This window comes from Acipenser ruthenus, chromosome 6 (genome assembly GCF_902713425.1).
Source record: "Acipenser ruthenus chromosome 6, fAciRut3.2 maternal haplotype, whole genome shotgun sequence".
In the NCBI taxonomy this organism is placed as follows: domain Eukaryota; kingdom Metazoa; phylum Chordata; class Actinopteri; order Acipenseriformes; family Acipenseridae; genus Acipenser; species Acipenser ruthenus.
Window position 1 is genome coordinate 72,213,947 of NC_081194.1, and position 24,651 is coordinate 72,238,597.

At 38.6% G+C, this 24,651-nt stretch overlaps 1 protein-coding gene across 1 annotated transcript in view; it reads left to right on the top strand.

The window, feature by feature from the left end:
* The window catches only part of LOC117411614 (adhesion G-protein coupled receptor F1-like), a 48,996-nt gene that overhangs the window by 10,372 nt on the left and 13,973 nt on the right, over positions 1-24,651 (top strand). The window contains exons 6-10 of the mRNA XM_034921577.2: positions 7,970-8,028; positions 8,132-8,271; positions 9,192-9,413; positions 10,247-10,474; positions 13,825-13,953. Coding sequence (XP_034777468.2) covers positions 7,970-8,028; positions 8,132-8,271; positions 9,192-9,413; positions 10,247-10,474; positions 13,825-13,953 — 778 coding nt within the window. The remainder of the gene's footprint in view (positions 1-7,969; positions 8,029-8,131; positions 8,272-9,191; positions 9,414-10,246; positions 10,475-13,824; positions 13,954-24,651) is intronic.

Consider the following 24,651-nt stretch of genomic DNA (forward strand, 5'->3'; position numbering starts at 1 on the left):
TGTTGTTGAATAAAGAAGTAGTCTTTGTTTATAGTTTAAATTGCTTTAATAACAACCTTGTGGAACACATGTCTCTCTCTCTCTCTCTCTCTCTCTCTCTCTCTCTCTCTCTCTCTCTCTCTCTAGCTTCCTCCTAATCTCCTTAGTATCGTAAACTTTCACCTCCCTGGTATGTAATCACGCGATACAATAACTCAACTACACTACATCCCTTCCCTTGTTAGTATTAAAGTCCATACTTTAACAACATAAGTTCTTCTTCAGTTTCTAACACAGTTGTCTTTCACTATCAAAACACAACTGAAATTCTTTTCTCTTACATTCACAGGTAAGTAAACAATATATATTTTTACATGAGCATATCTTTAAACTTTGCTGGCTTTTTAACAATTCTCCCACTTCTAGTGGTTATTTGTTTTTGCAGGTTATCTGATGGTCCAAGGGATTCTCCCATAGCTGAGTTATACTGAGTTCCTCTAGTTTCAGTGGGTCCAGTGTTCACAGGTGTTTCTGTTGCAGGTTCCGGAATGCTGAAGTCCAACTGCAAAGGAGTGATTCGAAGGTGTTTAATACCTCGTTTCCATGACACTGCAACACCGTGCTGGCATGGTGCTGTCACTGTTGTGAAAGCGTGTAGAGTTGTTTCCACGATGTTTGTACAAATCCATACTGTGCCCTGCCGTGTCAGCACCGTGCCGTGCCAGCATCCTTTCATATCTGATATTGGCACGACACGGTGCTGACTGTTGATGCGCGAGACTATGCAACGGCACAAGAACGAAGAGTAAAAAAAAAAATGTCGTTAAACAAGCTCCGTGGGAGGATTACGAAATGAAAATGCTGATAAAAACATGGGGTGAATATAACATCCAAAACCAGCTAAACACCGCAGTCAGGAACATGAAGGTGTATAACCAAATATCCCAGATATTAAGAAGCGCAGGAATTGAAAGAAATGGTGTCCAGTGTCGTGACAAAATTAAAAAATTGAAAGTTGACTATCGTAAATATAAGGAGTATTTATAAGAGTTGCTGACCTAAATGATGCAGTCCCAAGTAGAGCAAGCTAGAAAGTAGAAGCATAGAATAAAGGTTGTCGTTATTTTTTCTGTCTAGCCTATTTCTTCATTTCATTTTGTCCTAAATAAGTTATTGACATGGAATATCATTACAATAATTAACCTATATATTGGATTGTGGCAGAGCAGGGCTCTGCCCTTAGAAATACTGGCAGGGAAGGAGTTAAATTCTCCTCCCTGCCCAGAATGTTTGCTTCAGGTGGGAGCAATCAACTAATTAATTATTCAATTAAGGATTGAGCCACCTGGCATAAAAGGAGGCTTCAGCCTCCCATTAGAGGAGAGTTCTGGAAGGAGAAGGAGCCAGTGTTTTGTGTGTGCTATTTTTCTGTTGGTTTGTGTTTGAATCCAGTGATGGCAACGCCCAGCCTGGAAACCTTTATTTTTGTAAGTTTTGCTTTTTGTTTTGTGTTTATTTTATGTTTAAAACCTTTTTGTTTGGCCCTTGTGCCTATTTATTTGATTATTTTTGTTTATTAAAAAACTTTATTTTGAACTTCTGAACTGTCTCTGAGTCTCAACCTCTGCTGATGGATACCTGGACTGTGGACGTTCGGCCTTCCCCCTCTTGGGCTCTGGACGCACCGACTCCCCCCTCTTGGGCTCTGGACGCACCGACTCCCCCCTCTTGGGCTCTGGACGCACCGACTCCCCCCTCTTGGGCTCTGGACATTCGGGCTCCTCCCACTCAGGCGCAGGACATTCGGACTCCTCCCACTCAGGCGCAGGACATTCGGGCTCCTCCCACTCAGGCGCAGGACATTAGGGCTCCTCCCACTCCAGGTCTGTGTCCTGTAACAGCTCCGGGCAGTGATGCTCCTCGTGCCCGTACTGCATGCACTGGGTGCACCACTCCTCTTCCTCCCATGTCTTCCTTCCTCTCTGCCTCCTTCTTCTCCCCTCTGTTTGCAGCATCAGCAGCTGCTCCTCCTCCTCCTCATACTGGGTGGGACAGATGGCCACTGTGTGCCCATATGCCCCACAGCCGGGGCACAACTCTGCCGCGAGCCCTTTTAAAAACAGCTCCCAGTTGTCATCCACCTCCTCCTGGGCCAGCTCCATTTCTTTTTTTTTTCCCAAAAAAAAACTCACAAAATTCAAAAACAACAAAAAAAAAATACTGCCCTGAGCCTCCAGGTGGTGTTATCCCACTTCTGAGCACCAAATGTGACAGGATTGGCAGAGGTTGAGACTCAGAGACAGTTTAGAAGTTCAAAATAAAGTTCACTGGATTCAAACACAAACCAACAGAAAAACAGCACACACAAAACACTGGCTCCTTCTCCTTCCAGAACTCTCCTCTAATGGGAGGCTGAAGCCTCCTTTTATGCCAGGTGGCTCAGTCCTTAATTGAATAATTAATTAGTTGATTGCTCCCACCTGAAGCAATCAATCTGGGCAGGGAGGAGAATTTAACTCCTTCCCTGCCAGTATTTCTAAGGGCAGAGCCCTGCTCTGCCACATGGATGCTTTTATCCATGGGGAGTCACACACACACACCTACCTCATTTAACTAGGGTGGTTCTTTACAAAATAGCCTTTTAATGCATGCATACACCTTCCTCAGGTTACAGCTGCGATCTCCAGCGCTACCAGTTCTGGAGGACTGCGATCATTTAAAATCCATGCCAACCAAGTGCGTGCAGCTGAGCGTAGAGTTGGTGCAGGATTTAAGTAGGACTGGATTGCACCCTTTTGAAAATCCACCTGAAAGTATCTAGCTAAAGATGAAAAAAAACAAAAAAAAACTGGGCTACCTTTCTATTTGCTATCCTTCATCTTCTGTAGCAGGCTTTATGTTGTCTTTTTTATTTCATATGTAATTGTTTTATGTATAATAAAGTTGAACACCATCGCTAAAATAAACAAGATCGCATTTAAAAACTCCATCTTAACACGTCTGTGTTTAGGTATTGCGTCATTACACGGAATTACACTTTTTGTGGGGACAGCCTGGCATGCTTTCATTACTATGCCATTTGAGTACCATGCTGACACAGTATGGAAATAAAATTTGTGGAAACGAGGTATAACATTCCGAATGTGCGTTGATCCATGTTCTGTGTTCACCAGTTCAAAAGAGTTCTCTGATGTGTTTCTCAGAACAACACAGCGAGTGTCTATGAACATTGAATCCAGTTTTCCATTATCCATACTGGCAATAAACACAATGTCTCCAACTCTGAAGTATGGTCTTTTGCTCTGTTTGTTTGGTCTGCATATTGTTTCATTTTCTGTTTGTAGATTTTGTGATGATTTTGAATGTCTTGGATTTTCATCCTCCTTCTCCACGCTTGTTAACTTGGTACGAATGTCTCTTCCAAACATAATTAAGGCTGGTGTTTCACCTGATGCCCGATGAGGTGTTGATCGATAGGCCAGGAGAATCTTTGGTAGCTCCTCTTTCCAGCTTTTCCCTTCACTTTTGGCTGTTCTGAAGGCTTTCTTCAGGTAACGGTGAAACCGCTCTATCTTCCCATTACTCCTCGGGTAGAAAGGTGATGCACGTATGTGTTTGATTCCACAATTCTGTGGACACAGTGACTGAAGATATGTCAGAAATGACAACTGCTTCTGGGTACAAAGTGTAATAGTCAATAACAGTAAGAATGTATTCATTCTGAATGGGTCCAACTAAATCAATACCTAGCTTTGTCCATGGTCTTGGCGGTAAATCAAGTGGCTGAAGAGGTTGGTCTTCATGTAGCGGCTGGTTTAACACACATGCTGAACAGCTTCTGATCAGTCTTTCAACATCCAAGTCCATATTAGGCCAATAAAACTTAATTCTCAGGTACTGTTTTGTGCGTACCACACCTTGATATGTTTTGTGTGCGATCTTCAATGCTTGTTTGATCTTTGAATTAGGTAAGACGATTCTGTGTCCATGCAGTACAAGTCCATCATACGTCGATAGCTTTGTTGAATATCTGTCGTAAGGCTGCAACTCTTCCGGTATTGAATCTGGCCATTTTCCTGTTTCCACAATAGATATCAACTATTTAATGAGTCATCTTGTTTTGTAGCCTCTTTCAGGTCCTCAATTGTCATTGCAGGTATGTCACATGTGCTAATGGAAAGCACTCTCTGCACAAAGTCCTCCACGTATCCGTTGTCTTCTGTTTCAGGTAAGGGAAGTCGAGATAGTGAATCTGCGACATTCCCACGATGTGCTCGATCTTATAGTCATATGGTTGTAGTCTCAATCCAAGCCTCTGTATTCTTGGTGGTAACAGCGTCGCTTTCTTTGGATTGAACATATAGATGAGTGGCTTGTGGTCTGTTTGAAGTGTAAACTTGCCTCCCCATAGATATGTCCTGAAGTGTTCTACTGCCCAAACGCATCCAAGAGCTTCTCACTCTATTTGATAATATCGTCTCTCTGTAGGGGTCAGTGAATGGCTTGCATAGGCGATTTGTTCTGTCCTTTTTTCTGTTTTTGTAACAATATGGCTCCAAGTCCCACTGGGCTTGCGTCACTGATTACTACTGTCGGCGCTTCAAGCTTGAAGAATGCTAGACACGGTTCGCTTGTCAAGGGTCTTTTCATTTCTCTGAATGACCTCTCTGTTTCTGATGTCGATTCCCAATCTTGTCCTTTTCTGGTCAGTTTCAGGAGTGGTTCTGAGATATTTGCAAAGTTTGGAATAAACTTCATCAGAAATCCACAAGTTCCCAGGAATGAACGCAATTGTCCAACATTCTCTGGTCTCGGTGCTTTGCAAACTGCTTCCACTTTCCGCGGGTCTGGTTTTATTCCTTCTGCTGTAACAACGTGTCCAAGGATTTCGATCTGCTGTAGTCTAAAGATGCATTTGTCCTTGTTCAAGGTCAGTCCTCTGTCCTGAAACCTTTGGAACACTTTTCTCAGTCTCTGTTCCAGTTCACTATCTGATTCCACATACACAACCACATCAACCATGTACCAAACAACACCTGGCATTGCACATAACATTAAGTCCATTGCTTTTTTATAAGCTTCATGTGCGCTGGATAATCCAAAGGGAACTTTCCAAAATCTGTAGCATCCTTTGTGTGTGATAAATGCTGTCAGGTTTCTCGATTCAGGTGCTAGTTCCACTTGCCAAAATCCTTTTCTGGCATCCAGTTTTGCAAACACTTTTTTTCCCGTTCACGAATGACAGCTTTGTTCACTTCTCGTAGGTCCATACATAGTCTCACTTCTTTAGTGTCTTTCTTAGGAATGAGGAGAATATTTGAAATCCATTCTGATCCTTCATTTACTTCCTCTATGATTCCCTCTTCTATCATCTTGTCCAGTTCTTGATTGGCAGCTTCCAACATTGGATAGGGAACTTGTCTCAGACCTTGAGCTACAGGTGGTATTTTCTCATCCACGGTAACTTTGTGATTGTATCCATTTATCTGTCCAAGTCCTTTGAAAAGTGACTCATACTCCTGTGCTAGCTGCACGAATCTTCCTGATGACTGTTCTACTGAGTTGACATTGTCTCCTGTGTTCAGTATTTTCAAGTCAAAACATGTCTTTCTTCCCATCAATGCTTCAACATTTCTCTTTTGTTGCATTATTATGCCATGTTAGCTGTGCTTCATATCCTACGCACTGGAGTGGATTGGTTTGAGCTTAAGCATAACATCTTTTCTTAGTCTGTTTCAGTTCAATGCCTTGGTGTTTAAACACTCTTTTATACAGATCTCCTCCAATAAAGTTTCTGCCCCTTCCTGTATGTATCACCATTTTCAGCTTTTGTTCATTGACTTTTACTGTCTCTTTACCTTCTGGGTCTACAGAATAAATAAACTCATCTGAGTCTGAAGAAGGTTCATTCACAGCTCGCACTGGTTTCTCAGTATTTTGCGATTTATCTCTATCCTTGTTCTTGTCACTCTGCTTTTGTTCCTTTGAACTGTCTTTCTTTCTGCAAACTCTTGCATACTGTCCTGTTTTTTACAGTATAAGCATTTAGCTGCTTTAGTTCCACATTCATCTGCATTGTGTGTTGCTAGTCCACATCTGTAACACTTGGTGTCACTATGGCAGTCCATTTTGTCAGTGCTTTTGCTACCGCTTCGTGCCTTGCCTCTCTGTCTGTTAGCATTAGCATGAGTGGTGCGTCCTCCTGTCTATTTAGTAAAATTCACATGACTGTCTTTAGCTTTGTTAAAATTATCAGAAAACACTTTTGATTCTGCTCGTGCTGCTTCAAAAATTCTAGCAACTGTAAGAGCTCTTTCCAGAGTCAACCCGTTTTTCCACGAGCTGATCTCTTAACATGTCAGATTCCAGTGCCCCAAATTCGCATGATTTAGCCAGTTCTCTTAATGCATTCACAAAAGCATCAATAGAGACTCATCCTGAAGTTGTGTTCTCTGTCTAAACTTGTGCCTTTCTCTGTGGTGTAAAATAAGCATCAACTGCGGCTACAGTCTGTATAAATGTACCTTTTTCTCCCGGGAAATTCGCAAAGATTCTCTGTACTGGTGCTTCAATACAATGTAAAAATGTAGCTCATCTCACCGCGTCCGCGGTTCCTGTCGTTCTATGGGCGATTTAAAAAAAACTGTAAGATCCCATCCATAGCTTGTATTCCGAATACAAAGCGATAGCTTGCACCATAGGTGCTGCTGGTGCCTGCTATGGCTGGGACCTGGCTGACTAGCTAGCGATATTCCAAAATCCTTTTCTGTCAGCTGTTTGAACGTGAAATCCGTGTCGTTCGTAACTTTTGAGTTCGTTTTCAATGTCTTATCTCTCGTCGCCATAATTGTTGTGTTGTTGAATAAAGAAGTAGTGGAACACATGTCTCTCTCTCTCTCTCTCTAGCTTCCTCCTAATCCCCTTAGTCTTGTAACCTTTCACCTCCCTGGTATGTAATCTTGCGATACAATAACTCAACTACACTATATTCCCCTTGGCATACCACAAAACTTATAACAAAAAATTGTATCTTGGACATTTTGATTGTGCAGCACCCTGGGACACTTCAGTGTGAATGGTGCTATATTTAAAGTTAATTACATTATTATTATTATTATTAGAGGAGACAACAGATCTCAAGGCATACAATTTATTATTTGAGTGTTATTTGGGGATTTTAGTTATTTATTGTGATGGACAGGTGCTTGCGTACAAAAAAATAAGACTTTTTCAATTTTAGGCTAATGGCTGCTTATTGATCTGCAACTTAAATGCACAAACACACAAACTTTTGAAAGTGATATTTAATGTATCTCTGATGAAAAAATACAATGTGTTTTAAACAACTCTTGGGGAGACACTCAAAATAGAGTGGAAAGCATATCCTTGGGAAATCCCTTCTTCAAAGTGAAACTGCTGTGCGGATGGTCCCTCCTCCTTCCCACCCTGGATTCATTCTTTGTCTCTAGACTTGATTGACAGTCATCACTGCCCTATTGGAGCCAGAAGCTAACGCAATGCATTTTTTTTCTTACATACTTTTTTTCTCTGGAAAACGAGAAATATCAAAAGTGACTCTTTACGATTATTTGTTGGTACACGTTGCTCAGCACATGCCTAGTTTCCAATACTAGTCTTGTTCTGTTCACACCACATCATTATGATGTATAACCTAGTAAGTCTCTTAGTCTTAAGTCTCACATTAATGGAGCAAAAAGTCCTTGTTTGATATTGAACTAACACATCTTGAAATGGTCTTCAACAGCAAAGATTGTGACTATAAAAATAAGTCTCAATGATGTGATGAAAAACAGAAAAAGGCAATAATTGGAAATCAAGTAACATCAATGACACATGGGAAACATACAAATCTATTTGAAACCCAGGTTTACACTTTAAATTCATGGGATCCATGTGATTATGTAAATAAAGGTTCCGCAGTAGTTTTCTATTGTAAATAATAATGTACATGTCACTTTTTGTGTTTCAGTTGAAAATACATTTCAGTGATTTGAATGAATTTGACTGTGTGAAAATCATTAGCTTCAGGTAAAAAAAGAACATATATATATATATATTGATATATGAATGCATGTTCCTTCTTGTTTCTAACAATAATTTTTGTTTTCATTTTTTTTATATAAATAAAAAGAATCAATTCAAGCACAGGAAACATTATTGTTGAATTTGTAATGCTCACGAATGCACCTTTCACCAATAAGATGCTTCTACACAGAATGGAGAATGCTTCTAGTTCATTGAATGGCAGTATGATGACAGTAAACATAACAGGTACGCATTGCTTTTAAAAGGTAAAAGTTTGAAATTAGTATTTTCATCTGTGAATCAGCAACATGTGATTTTTTTTTACTTGACTTATTTCCCATGGGAGGAGAACGGGGGTGTAAATAAACAAGGGGATTACTTTTTTTCAACATTTTTATTTGGGAGCACTTAAAGGAGAAAAATATTTATCTTTTAAATATCCCACTATATCCAGTTCATGCTCCCTTATGCAACAATTCTGGTGCTCTGATTGGATTTACTAGCTTATTGTGTGAACAGAAAAGCAGTATTGTTGCAGAAGGGAGCATAAAAAGACCATTTTTTCTCCTGCCCCAAGGTAAATGTTGAGAAATGTATTGACCAGTTGAATTAAAGAGAGTTACTTAAGGACCTGTTCTAAACAATTTAGGAATAGCCAGGGGTTCCCATAACTTTTAACATTAGGTTCTCACATGAGTACCAGCAGAAATGGTTTGGTACTCACCAAAATTAGAGGTCATCATGTCTCTTTGGATAAAGGTGTCTGTTTATTTGTTTATTTAGCATTAATAATAATAATAATAATAATAATCCAAGTCACTGTCTAGCTCCACCCCCTCCTCCGACAGTTCAAACAATTGGGATGGCAGTGTCAGAGAATTTTTGAATGTTTAAGTAGGAGTACAGATTTATGGTTATTACAATTTTTAACAAACCATCACGCATTCTCTATTTATTTCAATATCCTACCACTAAGAGCAAAGTAGTTTTTCATGGCCTAAAAAATTATAAGCACTTGCTAAGGAGATATAATCTGATAAAGGTGAACAATGAAACAAGAAAAGATAAAGTGATCTTAATAAAAAATGAAGATGAATATTAGGAATAAAAGTACTGAACATAACAAATACATTATTCATATATTTACCATGTAACCCTTGAACTAGGAATTGTTCAAATGACCATCAAGGAAAGAAATGGAAAGACTGTTAAATCTGGAGATCAGGTTGTAATAACTTGTACTCTGGAGGATAATACAGTGAAACCAAAATGGTTCTTGAGTCAAAAAGGAGAATCACTGGAAATTCTACCAGGAAACGGAGTGGAATTTGGTTCTTTAGAACCAGTTTACAACATTACCATTTTGAAAGCCAGTGAAAACTGGGGAGGTATGTATACATTTGTATTACTCTTCAATGCAAAATACCTAGCTATGGAAGAGGTAAGCCATGTGATGGAATGGATTGGCCATAATATTATCTTAGTGTGAGTCAATTTAAAGTCACTTGGCCACTTCTGCAATTACTGTGAAAAAAAAACAAAGCAGCTGAGCGAGGAAAAACACGACCATGGGTCAAAGAGGGTGATGTGGAGTACTGTATCCTAGATGTCTGTAATTGGTACAGTTTATGCCCTCCCTTAGTTTCGAAGAGGTGTTCCATCATAAAGAAGGCAGCATATTCACAGGGACACACAACACTCAATAAAAGATGGCCTCATTCAATTCAAAGTGATGAGCTTGCAGAATTAAAATGTTACATTGTCACATGATTTGTGTAGAATAATAAAGAAGACAGATTCTCTGGGCAAGCTAAGTAAAGACAGGTATAAAATGATAACAACTCAATATTGGAGGAACAGAACCCAGACCATTCAGAATAATTGCAAATAATCATAAAATAGACAAATGGGAATGCATACTAGTATACTACAAAATACCGATCCTGAAAAGAAGTTAGGGAAATGTAAAAATCACTTAGAATGACATGTGAAGCTAGTACTGGAGAAATGAAGAATACAAAAACAGATCAAAAGCACAGTGTCCTCTGTCATTATGCACCAGTACATGTCAGCAGAACTGCATTTTAATTATTGGGGGGCTGAACAAATGTAACAGAACAAAGATCAAATAAGTTGTTATTATAAAAAAACTGAAGGTATTGTTAAAAGTTATTTCTGGTTTATTTTTATTTTTTTTGCCTGTTGAAATATGTTTTCCTAGGTATCTACACCTGTGAGTTTTCACAAGGTTCAATAACACACAAAGGAGTCAAAACCCTTAGTGTAGCCCTCTTACCAGATTATATTGTGGGTGTTGCAAATCCACAATTCCCTGACTGTAGGGAGAATGGAGTAATTCAAGTAAATTCAACCTGCAGTATCAAAAAGAGCAATGAGACTTATACAGTGAAATGGACTAATGCAATTTCAAATCTGAATGTCACTGAAGGTAAGACTCTCCTTATTAAATACAAGTTTTCTTGCTTTATGCTTTCAATGTACCTGTGTACAGTACATAACTGTACAGTACCTGTGTGTATGTTGTATGAAGTCCCATAGTCTGCAGTATGAAGCTTGTGTTTTAAATGGTCAGATTTACTGTAGTACAGTCTTTTGGATTCAAATAATTTCAACTTTTCCATTAACCAATTCATATTTCAATTCATATTCTTAATATTTTTACTCCAAAGTGTAAATTACTCCTAACTTTTTTCAAAAGTAAAAAACACACAATTAAAATCAAAGTTGACATTTGTAAAGTTTAACAAATAATACATTTTGAATGCTATGAAAAACTTACAAATAACACCACCATTTTTTTCACTGGATTTTCAGAGCAAAGGTAATACATATATACATGCAGTCACACTGTAGTTACCATTTACTAATATTTACTACTACTTTAAGTAGTATGCAACTCCATGTATTAACTGCATTTATTCAACTGTTTGGTTCTTATTGGCTGGACAATTTTTTTTTTTTTTTTTTTCCCCCAGTTTTCTGCCCAATTTGGAATTTCTAATTATTATTTTTTATCCCGGTTCACCCCTGCAACCCCCCAGCAACTCAGGAAATGGAGGCTGAAACACGCGTCCTCCAAAACGTGTTCCTGCCAATCCGTCATTTTTCACTCTGCAGATCCACAGCGAAGCCACCAGACCTATAGTGCCGAAGGACACCACAGATCTGAATGGCTCCACTGCAGAAACGCAGGTGCCCTATCAGCCACAAGGGTCGCTGGTGTGCGGTGAACCGTGGATTGCCCTGCCGACCCAAGCCCTCCCTACCCGGGCGGAGCTCGGACAATTGTGCACTGCCCTCTAGGGTTCCCCTGGTCACGGTTGACAATGACATAGCCTGGATTCAATCCTGCGATCTCCAGGCTGTAAGGCACATCCTGCTCTCCACGTGGAGCGCCTATTACTGGATGCGCCACTCGGGAGCCTCTATTGGCTGGACATTCTTGGGGGCTGATTAATTTTTGATGGACCACTGGCTGCCACCTCAAACAAACCTCATTTTGAACTGTTAAAAAGCAACCAGAACTCTTAAAGCTATGTTTCAGTATTTTGGCCCCAGGAACTAAAGATTCCTGGTTTTCTGAATTCCATAATCTTAAATCTATCACATTTGTCCTTTTACCTATAATTTACTGCAGCTTGTACTGTTAGAACCATCCCACATGCTTGGATCCTTGTAAATAACTTGTGTAAACGATCCAGTAGACACGTGCTGCTGAACTGTTTCTTTCCCGTTCCACCAACAAGCACAGACTCAATACGTTTGCAGGCAAGTAATTTTTATTTACAATATTTACATAAAATAAACAGTTTCTGTCACGGTTCTCGCCCTGTACGGGCCACTGACTAACTCACTTCTTCAACCCTCTCTAGCTATATCAGGATAGGGAGATAGCGAAAGAAGTCCAAGGATCCTCCGACCGAAGTGGGTTAGCCCGCGGGCAAGAACAGGGCCAGCTCTCCTCCCTAGAGCTGGCCTGAGTCACCGGCAGGTGTAGGTTGAGCTCCCTCTGCTGGAGTATATCTGCCACACAGGTCACTATCCACCAGACTCCCTCTGCTGGAGTAGTCCCGTAACACAGGTAAGAACAAGACAGGCTCCCTCTGCTGGAGTCGTCCTGTAACACAGGTAAGTATTAGATCGGCTCCCTCTGCTGGAGTAGTCCCGTAACACAGGTAAGAACAAGACAGGCTCCCTCTGCTGGAGTCGTCCTGTAACACAGGTAAGTATTAGATCGGCTCCCTCTGCTGGAGTAGTCCCGTAACACAGGTAAGAACAAGACAGGCTCCCTCTGCTGGAGTAGTCCTGTAACATAAGTAAGAACAAGGCAAGCTCCCTCTGCTGGAGTGGTTCTAGATTACTGGTAATTACAAGACAAACTCCCTCTGATGGAGTAATCCTGGGACACAGGTAAGTGGAAGAATGAATCCGTTTTTAATGAAGACTTCCAGAAAAACAACAGCGATGACCCGAGACGTCCAGAGAAATGAACAAGGATAAAACAAGTTATATCCGGGCTGTGGAGAAAGAACCCCTGCAGCCAACTCCCGGTCATCCACAAAAGCAAATGGTGTCTCTTCTAAAAGCCAGTGTCCATTTTTTTTGTATTCATTGTATGCAACGTGTCTTGTGTCTGTGTTATGAATAAACAATGTCTTGCACTTCCAGTCTCGCAAGCCCGTTCTTTCTGGTTATTATTTACTGTCTCAGCAACACGTAAACAACCAATACCTCTCTGGGTTATAAAGCATATAGCACAACACGCTATGGTTGTGGCGGCGCACAACCGCATAGCACAGCATACCGCGGGTCTCTTTTAAATTACTATGGAGTACACTATCTTCAAGTCTCACCCCTACAACAGAAAATAAAAATACATTTTAACAAACAAAAGGCTACCTCAACAAGAGGAAAAACCGCACTTTAAACAAAACTAAACGCAGACTATATTTTAACACAAACGATAGTTTTACCTTGTGCTCTCTTTTTAGTTGTTTTCCCAACACACTGGAGCTTGCACGCTATTTCCTTTCAGGACAACCGGGCCGTTTTCCCCACACTCTCCCCTATGGCTCTGCCCTTTTTAAGCCCAGAAACCCCACCCCATTAATTGACACTCGGATTTCTAGGTTGTGTAGTTTCTTCCTTAGCGCCGCCATTTCTTAAAGGCGACGCTATCCTTTCCTCACACTTGTCAGAACAACACTGAAACTGATAGTCTGGCTGAATGTATTACAATCACATCTGTGCATGTATTAACATAACTTAACAAAACATAACCAGCTGCTAATAACCTTTTGCCGGTGCTAGTGGAGCAGTAACAACTGCATGGCTGTCTTCTTCAGATTACTTCAGCAGCTGCGTAGGCTCTTCTGAGTGTGTGTTGGATGTGTGCAAATACTTTTCTCTTGAGTATCTCCTGGTCCTGGGGTTCATTTTAATTTGTTTTTTAAAAGCACTGTATTGAGGATTAACGTGGAAGGTTGTTATAGCAGCAGAGGTTTGTGTTTGGGTAAGATTGGGGGGTTATTTTATTCTGGGGCGGGGGGGGGGGGGGGGGGGGCTAAATTATTGTCACTTTAGGAAAAAGGCTTTCAGTTGAAAACATACAATATCAAATATAACATGTGAAGCAGTTAGTGTAAATAGGCTAAATTTAAATGAATAATTGCATATCCTGAAAAAGCTAGACGAATTTGGAGATAATTCATGTCAAGATCAATGTCCTTTTACTGTTTTTTATATTATTGTGTAACTAAGTCTATTTTATCTTTTCAGAAGTCTATACATCTTCAACAACAGTCAATTGTACTACTGATACGCCTGATAATATTACTGTAATGTGTTCATTTGAAAACATTATGGAGCAGGTGAAATCACAAGACATAAACATTTCAATTATAAAAGGTAAGTTTTCCTCTTAACATAGCTATTGTAATAATTTTAATTTAAGGATTTGATGAAAACCATTTCACTAAAGCTAACAGGAATAGTTTACTAAAAAGTAAGTTTTACGCACTACGGTCCGATGCAGCGATGATTCCAGCTAGATAATTGACTGCGGCTACACGTATCCAAGCTGGAATAACCGCTGCGGAGGACATTCATTCTATAATAAACTGAAAAATAGGATTATAATTTTTTTTTTTTTATTTGTATATGATTTGTACTTAGGGTGACCAGATTTTCAAAGCTCAAAACCTGGACACATTTGTTAAATACTAATTTAACCATTTAAATATAGGCTATTTTCACTGTTATTTAAATAGCAATCCTTTCACTCTGTATTATCTTTTTAAAAAGTAACTAGCTAGTTTTAGTACACTCCTGGGTATAATTTGTGACTAATATTTTGATATACGTCTTGCATACTTTTATATTGCGTTTAATAATAATAATAATAATAATAATAATAATAAATCATTCAAAAATATATTTACGATTTTGCATTTCTTTCTTTCTTTTTTTACTCTATTTATTGACACTGATGTGGTTTAACCTGGTGGATTTTGATGCTTGCCACCTCTCACTGCTCTCGTGGTAAATCACGCCAGATTAAAAAAAAAAATACCATATTACACACAATTGTAGATTCATATTGAATATAAACTAAATGAAAATGCACGGCGCACTGAGGGATAAGCACGCACGCCTGTGTTAAACCGGGACGTCTGATCGTACTATTTGTACTTGATCGCATAAGAGAAATTGTAACCTCTGCATCCACAGCACATACACTTCTGTTGTGTAGGCCTATGTATCAATTCACAGAGATTTTTATGTATTTATTTAGAACTGCTGCAATACCGGAGACTACACTATGTAGCGGATTGTTTTTAAAATTTAAAAGGACAGTTCCAGAATTCTAGGCTGTCATCGTTCATCTAATGTGGGTTAATCACTGACCTACTCTAAACTTTATTGTCCAAGATGGGCTATGAGGGTTATAATATGTCTTAGGCGCATGTATCATTTTTAACTGTGCATAAAACCTCCAGTCGTTTTTGTGCTGTATTCATGAAGCACGTTTAGCAAGTCTGTTCTAAACTGTAGCCGGTGGGGAAAAAGGCGCTTGCGTACAGGGCCGTCCTTAGGCCTATGCAGCCTTTGCGACCGCACAGGGCCCCACGCCTCAAAGGGCCCCACATATTGCTTCCCTTGGTCTTGAATTTGGATGCTCGCTCGCACCGCATCACTGTCAATGTTTTGTATGTACATTAGGTTACTGTCGCTTTAAGGAATTATCCCTCTGGGCCCCGTCCCACACAAACATACAAACTCGGGTAAACATTTCTTATTAGCCGTCGTAGTTGTGTAAGCGAATTCATTGTGGTTTAGTAGAAGAGCAGAGAGCCCATTAACAAACAACCCATTCTTTACGTTTTGGGAGACTTCAGTCTGTACCCATTGCTTGTATTTCTGAAATATACGTGTGTGTCTCTATTATAGGGATGTATTTTTTCACAGCATTTGACAGTCTAAAAATAGGTATTTCAAAATATTTTACAATTAAACATAATGTTTATTAAAGCAGAAAAAATAGTGTTGTCACATTCAAAATTATTATACAACAAATGTTCCTAAATAGTTGGCTTTCAATGAGCCTTTCGCTTTACTACTTTTAAACCGTGTTCCAAGGCTTTGTAAGCACTGTACTACATTTCTTAAACTGCATTCTTGAAAAATAAGCAATTTTATATTGCTGAGCTCCCTGAATCTCTGGAATGTCATTTATTTATTTGCACTGAAAACAATACAACATTGGTCACCTTAGTAATTTTGAGTTTACTGAAAACAATTAATGAAAAAAGAATAACATAAGAACATAAGAAAGTTTACAAACGAGAGGAGGCCATTCGGCCCATCTTGCTCGTTTGGTTGTTAGTAGCTTATTGATCCTAACCACTACGCCACACTGCTGCCCATGTGTCATCTGCAAATTTAACACATTTGCTTACTATACCAGAATCTAAATCATTAGTGTAGATTAGGAACAGCGGAGGACCTAATACTGATCCCTGTGGTACACCACCGGTTACCTCGCTCCATTTTGAGGTTTCTCCTCTAATCAGTACTTTTTGTTTTCTACATGTTAACCACTCCTTAATCCATGTGCATGCACTTCCTTGAATCCCTACTGTGTTTACGCAGGACTTTGTCAAAAGCTTTCTGCAAATCTAAATAAACCATGTCTATGCTTCGCAATTATCCATTGTCGATGTTGCATCCTCAAAAAATCAAGCAGGTTAGTTAGACACGATCTCCCTTTCCTAAAACCATGCTGTCTGCCAGGATACTGTTACCATATAGGAAATTTTCCATTTTGGATCTTATTATAATTTCCATAAATTTACATATAAAATAAGTCAGGCTTATTGGTCTGTAGTTACCTGGTTCGGTTTTGTCTCCCTTTTTGTGGATCGGTATTACGTTTGCAATTTTCCAGCCTCTCGGTACAACCCCTGTGTCAAGAGACTGTTGCGTGATCTTGGTTAGCGGTTTGTAAATAACTTCTTTCATTTCTTTGTGTACTATTGGGAGGATCTCATCCAGCCCAGGGGATTTGTTTATTTTAAGAGCTCCTAGTCCCTTTAACACTTCTGCCTCTGTTATGCTAAAGTTATTTAAAACTGGATAGGAACAGGTCGACATGTGGGGCATGTTGTCTGCATCCTTCTTTGTATAAACTTATAAAAAGTAATCATTTAATATATTTGCTATTTTTTTTTCTTCAGCTATGATTTTGCCATTTGTGTCTCAGAAATTTAACCTCCCTTTGAATGCTCTCTTGCTGTTATAGTATTGGAAAAACATTTTGGAATTGGTTTTAGCCCCCTTAGCAATGTTCATTTTTATGTCTCTCTTGGCCTTTCTAACTTCCTTTTTGACTTGCATTTGCAGTTCCAAGTACTCTTTCTGTGTATTTTGTTTTTGGTCCCTTTTAAACGCTCTGTAAAGTGCCTTTTTTCACTGAATATTTTATAATCATACTTTTAGAGCTTCTTAATTCATATTAAAAAGTCGCTGTGTGATTAAACATTCTGTGCTTTGTTTCTACTCTCCACTCGTTCCCAGCTCACACCATCACTGTTAGCAAGCAACGTCAATGAATTCACGTCAAATTCAGTGTAAAACAAGCCACTAGTAATATCGAAACTTGCCTACCGTCAATTAAGCAGATATATCAGGCTGATATGATAGAAGGACTGATTGATAACAAAAAGAACGACAGAATAACTTAATACCACTCCATTTACCTAAATGAAAATAATTATTATGGATTAGGGAAAAACACATTAACAATACGCTGTGCATAAATGCAGAGAGCAATCATAAAGGAATATGACTGTATGGTAAGCAATACGTGAATACCCACATATAAAGCAATACTAATAACAAAAAGCGCAATTATTGCTCCTTGTTAGAAAACGATAAAAGTATAACCCCCCGTCATTAAACCAAAAAATCGGAATAGAATACAGATAAAACAAAGAAATATGGAGCAAGAAAAACAGAGAGAGAAAGCGAGAGAGCAACAGAAAACAGAACACACACTGGACAATAATAATAAATACAAGTCCATGAAGTAGAGGTCTTCACGGGTCTAAAATAATAAACCCGACCCAACCCGAAGAACGAGTGGTCCATTTTCCCCAGCTCTAGCATGTACTGGCTGCACTATAGAGTCAGTGTGGTTAAAGTCCAGGGCTTGTAACCAGAAAGTCACTGGTTCAAATCCCACCTCTCCACTGACTGACTCACTGTATGACCCTGAGCAAGTCACTTAACCTCCTTGTGCTCCATCCTGTGGATGGGATGTTAAATCAATGTCCTATTGTAAGTAACTCTGCATATAATGCACAGTTCACAGCCTACCTCTGTAAAGCGCTTTGTGATGGTGGTCCACTATGAAAGGTGCTATATAAAAATAAATATATTGTTATATTATTATTACTATAAAGCAGCGTCAACCTAGAACTTCATTTTTTATTCCATTACGAACCTTCACAACAGGGAAATACATAAATATAATATGATTTTGTGTAGAAGAGAAAAGAAAAAAGATACATTGTTATCTGAAATCAAATGAACTGAAGCACAATCTCGTAAATGCATCATTGTATTACAGACTTAATAAAAGTGCAAATACATTGAAAGTGAAATATAAAGTTTCTGTTTTGCAAAACAAATAATAAAAATAATACTACATACTAAGAACACAGTATGTATACAGTTCCGGCAATGTCTAAATCAGATGGGCACATTTTTACCTGAATTGAAGTAAAAGTAGATACTAGTCCAGATCACGGCTTCTATCAGGTGAAAAACAACACCCACAAACTTGAACTGGAAGCTTATCTATAAGCTTCAGGTACATTCAAACAGTATTCCAATTCCAAAAGAAAAGAAAAGAAGATAGTGACAGACAAGTTGAAAGGCATATGTTTAGAATAATATAGCTAGAAAAAATAAATTGAAATAATCTTTTTTTATTACACTATGTAACACAATTTTTGTTCCTGGGTAGTAAGTGTTATTTCCTAATTGCTTATGCCTCAAAAGTATAGAAAATGGCTATTATTCCCCACAAACTTTGCTTTTGTGACCAGGACCGTGATATTTTGAAATTGACCTATTTCCAATGAGAAAACGGGTGAATTTGTGTCTTTTCGTTCACATAAAGTCAGAAAAAAAACAACATATGAATACAAATTAACATGTATTTATACTAAAGTAATAGAAAAATGACTACAAAAGATTTAGAAGTGAGTAGTTTTTCGAGATTTACGATTATACTGTAAATCACTTTCACGAATCAGCCCCCAAATGTAGTCTCCCATCATGTTCTCGTTATACTGTCCTTGGTAGCGGCATTCAAAGTCCAGTATATCCTGGTGGAAGCGCTTGCCTTGCTCCTCCGAGTACACTCCCATGTTCTCCTTGAATTTATCAAGATGAGCCACAGCGACAAAGCTGTTCCAAGCCGCTTTCTCCTTACTAGTGAGCTTCTTGGGGAATTCATTGCACTCCAGGATCTTCTTTATCTGTGGTCTGACGAAGACACCGGCATTGACCTTTGCCTCAGACAGCTTAGGGAAGAAGTCTTGAAGGTATTTGAGGGCTGCCGACTCCTTATCTAGAGCTCGGACAAATTGTTTCATAAGGCCCAATTTGATGTGCAGTGGTGGCATCAGCACCTTCCGGGGGTCCACCAGTGGCTCCCACTTGACGTTGTTCCTCCCCACAGAGAACTTGGTCCGCTGTGGCCAGTCCCGCCTGTGGTAGTGCGCCTTGGTGTCCCTGCTGTCCCAAAGGCAAAGATAGCAGGGAAACTTGGTAAAACCGCCTTGGAGACCCATCAGGAATGTCACAATTTTTAAGTCTCCTATGACCTTGATGCCATCTCAGAAAAATGCAGATATGTATCCACTTAGGCAGCTGGAACTAAACTGAACTGATGGGCTTAAGGCCCCTGTATTTATACTACTATTTATATTACTGGAAAGTTCTAGAAAGTTCTAGAAGTTACTCCAAGTTTACTCAGCACTGAATCTATCTGGAATGTTCTGGAAAATAGGTACATTTCAAAATATCACTGTCCTGGTCACAAAAGCATTGTTTGTGGGGAATAATAGCCATTTTCTATACTTTTGAGGCATAAGCAATTAGGAAATAACACTTACTACCCAGGAACCAAAAAAAAAAAAAAAAAATTGTTACACGGTGTTATTTGTGCATTTTTCTAGAGGGATATCAGACAATGTCCATTAGATAAACTGTTCCCCCACTACTAGCACTAGTTTAATGAAAATTGATTTGAGTTAGTTTCAAGGACTCTGACTCGGACCAAGGACTCAGACTTGGACTTGACTGACAGTGAGTCGGACTCGAATGACTGTGACTCGGGCACTGATGACTCAGACTCGAGGTTTGAGGACTCGACTACAAGTCTGCCATTTCATGTAATTTGTGTCAGAAGCAGATCTTTAAAAAGCTAGCCTTTAGGTAAGCTATTATTAAAGCTAAACAAATACTTTGTAGACAGCTCTTTGCTATTCTTTATCAATACATTATTTATCAATGTAAATGTTGTACTTGGTTGTTTTTATTTAATTTGTTTTTAAATAAATTAAACGATGTTTGTGGGACTCACTACTCGACATTCAGATAACAAGCTCATTCTTATTAGTAGTCGTAGTTGTAGTATTGCTGTTGTTGCAAACTTTAACTAACCAGTAGACAAAAATACATCAATACTTCAATATTTAACAGTTGTTATATTGCATTAATTTATCCGTTTTTTCATGATAGTTATGTTATCTATTATATGGGAAAAAAAGGATTTGTCAACGAGACGAAGGTATGGCTATTTTTTTCTGTTGTAAAGCAGCCATTAGCTGAACTTCATGCAAGTACAAGGTCGGTCTGGATCAAGTAGCCGATTACATCTTACATTGATATATCAACACCTGTTAAACCATCTTTCTGTTCCAGGTCTTTTTTCCGTTTTAAACCCAAATATCTTATTGTATTTTCTTCAGCCATAGGCGTGCTTAAAATGTAATTCGTCCTGCAAAGCTATTAAAGTGACTTGGGTGTTTTACTTTAAAGACGGGAGCTAAAAGTTACCCACATTCAAATCGTGTTCAGCAATGTACAGGAACTTGTACATTGTACTACCATCGCTTATAGTAGGCCTACATTTTAGCTCACCAAAAAATAGGATCGTAGCCACGATTAAGTTGTTTCAATAAACAGCATCGTAGCCGTGATTAAGTTGTTTGTTGATTTGTACAATGTCTTTAAGAAATGTACCACATAATTATATTATTATTAATATTATTTATTAGCTGACGACCTTATCCAGGGCGACTTACAATTGTTACAAGATATCACATTATTTTTACATACAATTACCCATTTATACAGTTGGGTTTTTACTGGAGCAATCTAGGTAAAGTACCTTGCTCAAGGATACAACAGCAGTGTCCCCACCAGGGATTGAACCCACGACCCTCCGGTCAAGAGTCCAGAGCCCTAACCACTACTCCACACTGCTGCCCTGTGTTAGAGAGAAAATAAAAGCTAGGATGACAAGAAGTACATCTCTTGTAAACCCAGGTTCATTTCTAACATCTTACAAAGTCATTGTAAATACATTTGTTAAAGTAATGCACAGTTCATAGTACCATTTTTACTATGAACAAGACTAACTGCTATTATATAATTTTTTTTGTAAATGTCACCATATAGAACCCTATATATGTGAATGAATAACACTCAAACTACAAAATAATTATTTTAATTATAACGATAGTTCTGTTATAATAAGAGTGACAGACAGTTTCTTGTTTTTTCGGCTGTTTCAAAACCGATCAGGACGCCGTCACTGAGAATTTTTTTTGGTATAGATTGTGAAAATCCGTTCAGTACTTTTAAACTTATAGACTGGGGTAAAGATTAGTTTTTACAAATTATTCAGACAATTTTTTGCGCTCAAATAACTAAAAAACGGCTGTGAGTTTAAATACCTCCTTTGGTAGGCTGGTAGAACTCGTTAAGGAGGAGAGCCTTTTTGTGGAACAAAATCGATAAAGTAACTACCGAGATAGTTGGGCTTTTCTTTGCGCATGCATGGTAAGTTTTTTCATTACTTGAAAAAACACCTACGCACTTCCGTCAAATGTTAGAACGTTCGGTCGCCCATTGATTCTCTTGTTAACTTATTTATTTTTGCTGTTCGACTCCAGTTTTTTTGGAGTCGATTCCAGAATCGATTCTAATTTTGAGAATCGATGGAATCGATCCCAGGAGTCGATTCCTAAAAGCTATTCCAGCCGATTCCGATTCCATAAAAAGCCATTCCAGCTGAATCCGATTCCATTACATTAAAAAAAGATATTCCTGTAGACTTTTCTTTAAACAAGTATATTATGTATATATACTTGTTTACAGTATATTATGTATATATACTTGTTTACATATATATATGTCGTCGGTGAAGGTGGGTCCACTAGAACCCCCGGATGCAAGATTCTAAAACGATCAAGGTGTTTAAAGTTATTACCCAACGTATAGTGTACGGTAACGGACGCCACGAGACCAGCTGTGCTCTTATGAAGTCTTATTTATCCATGTATCAGCATATTGAAATAAATAATTAACATGTTTTAATATTCAACGGGGGCGGGGGGTCAGAGCTAAAACCTGATTAATTAATTACTGGTGTTCATTGTCATGAAACCGGTCAGGTTTTATCAGTGCTAACATGTTGTGTTCATCTTAAGCACCTACATACGGTAAACACTTCAGACATGACACGCGAATAACAAAACAGTAACAACAAATCCCCAATACACCACACGAACAGCAATGTTTAATAAAACGAACAAAAAAAAATCTGATCCAATTCTGTCTTCTCAAACAAAATCCACAAGCAATAATTCATGCAAGATCATAAAGACTTCGCAAAAATGATAATTATATATTTTCTTTTAACAGCAGTGAAGTTTCACCTCGGCTGTGGCGCATTACAGTGCACTGAATGCTTTGACGTTGCTCGCTCCTGGCATATCTTAACTACGGTATAGCTCGAGGGCCATGCAAAACAAACAAACAAACCAAAAAAAACACAGTTGCATATATTATTATTTAAACCCCATAAATAACTCTTGTGTATTTTTCTAATGCTTCGAGGCTTGGGATGCGCGGTTGCCCAAAGCCCCCCCAGCCCAATTGGTGCCCATTGTCTCAACACAAACTTAAAAAACAAGTATGAAGCATAAGTGGACCAAATTACTTTACAAACTGAGCAAAATAAAATATGTAGGCCTGTGGAGATATAAATTTTGACCTCAATTGCATCTGTAATTTAACAAAAATAAACACACCTGCGTATCTTGTCCTACTTTTCCTTTGGAGTGGTACGTTTTCAAATGTTTAAGCATGGCCGAAGTTGATTGATTATATGCAAGAGTTTTCTTGCAAAGCTGACACTTAACTTTTTTTTTTCGGTGCCCTCAAAAACAAAATACCTCCAAACCGATGTTTTTGTAGTATCTGCCATTTTCTTTATACAAAGTTGAAACGGTTGATTCGACTGCTTACAAAAGGAGCAACAACAGCTCTGTTTACCAATTGATAGTAAAGCAGTGTAGCAGGTACTGTAGCTGATAATCGACGAGCAGAACTATTTCTAAAATAGGGGTGTCTATTGTATAGCTCCCATTCTTTATAACCATGTGTTAACATTGAAACCTTAATCATTTTGCTTTATACAGCTAATAATTAAAACACAGTTAAACGCACTACTGGACATGATGGACGCTATTCAGCCCGCAGTCCTGGTAAGCTCCCAGTCCAGCCATTTAAAGAATCGATTCTGAGTCCTTGGAGTAGATTCTCAAAAATGTTATCTTCAGAATCGGGAGTCGACTCTTTTGGGCGTCGAGTCCCAGCACTACTTATTTATGTGTGAGCCGAGCTGAGGAGTGATCCAGAGTGTATAACTGCAGGCTGGGGACCAGCTACACAGTACCTCTCTTTTACAAAGCAAGGGCTGCATTAAAAAACAAAATAACAAACCTTTAATAAAAAAATAACACTTATCAATTGTTTATACTAGTGTAAGCAGAACTATAAAGCTGAACAACGTATAGCAGCAACGCGTGTTTATGGCAACAGATGAACCACATTTATTATGTTTTATTTGTATAATTTAAGAGAATTGGTAACATATTTTTGTAATACTGCATAAGCCTTGTTGCTTTTTATAGGGGGTCTTAGTCTAAAAAGTAAAGTTGTTTCCTTAGTGCATTATTTGACAGGAGGTTACTTCATGCTTTTCTGTTGTGGTCTAGACTGGAGTCAGACACACAAGATGGCAATGTAAACAAGGTTGAACTGTTGTTGCATGGGACGGTAGAATTTATTTCCGGTTAAATAAAAACCTATTTCATTGATTAACGATGCATCGGAGTCCTTAATAAATACCCACGCTTACACAAGCTACATATAGAAATTTACACAAAATCTCAGACTCACCATCGGTTGTACATCAAATTAAAAATCCAATGTTGTGTAAAAAAAAGACTTGCAAGTCCACTCATTTCAGAACCGCATTAAACAACAGCTTGTCTTATTTGAAATCCAACAGTTTTTCATAGTTCAAAACACAAACTGCATATATCTTGTTCTGTTCAAAATTAAATCCTGGGTACAGTTTCCTACAGTTACAATTCCAACTTAAAGTTGAGCACAATGCTGGCATTCTGTGATTTTTGAAACATGTATTTTTGGTGACAACTGTAAAGGTCCTTTCACACTGAGCGCATCGCGTCAAGGCGTCAAAGTCCGGGTTAAATTATTTTTTTTATAATACAATACATCCCTGGACGCATCGCGTAAAATCGATATTATTCTCCAGCTTTCGCCCCCTCGTCGGCATGACAACAAACAATAACAGGTAGCCCCTACTGTATTTCATTAACACAGAGATCGGTCTAATGAAAATGAGTGATTTAAAACAGTAGATATTGCCGAAATGAAAAGTGTCTGTAGTACCTGTCTGCCGAGACAGAGCGGGGCAAGCGCCACGGAATGCAC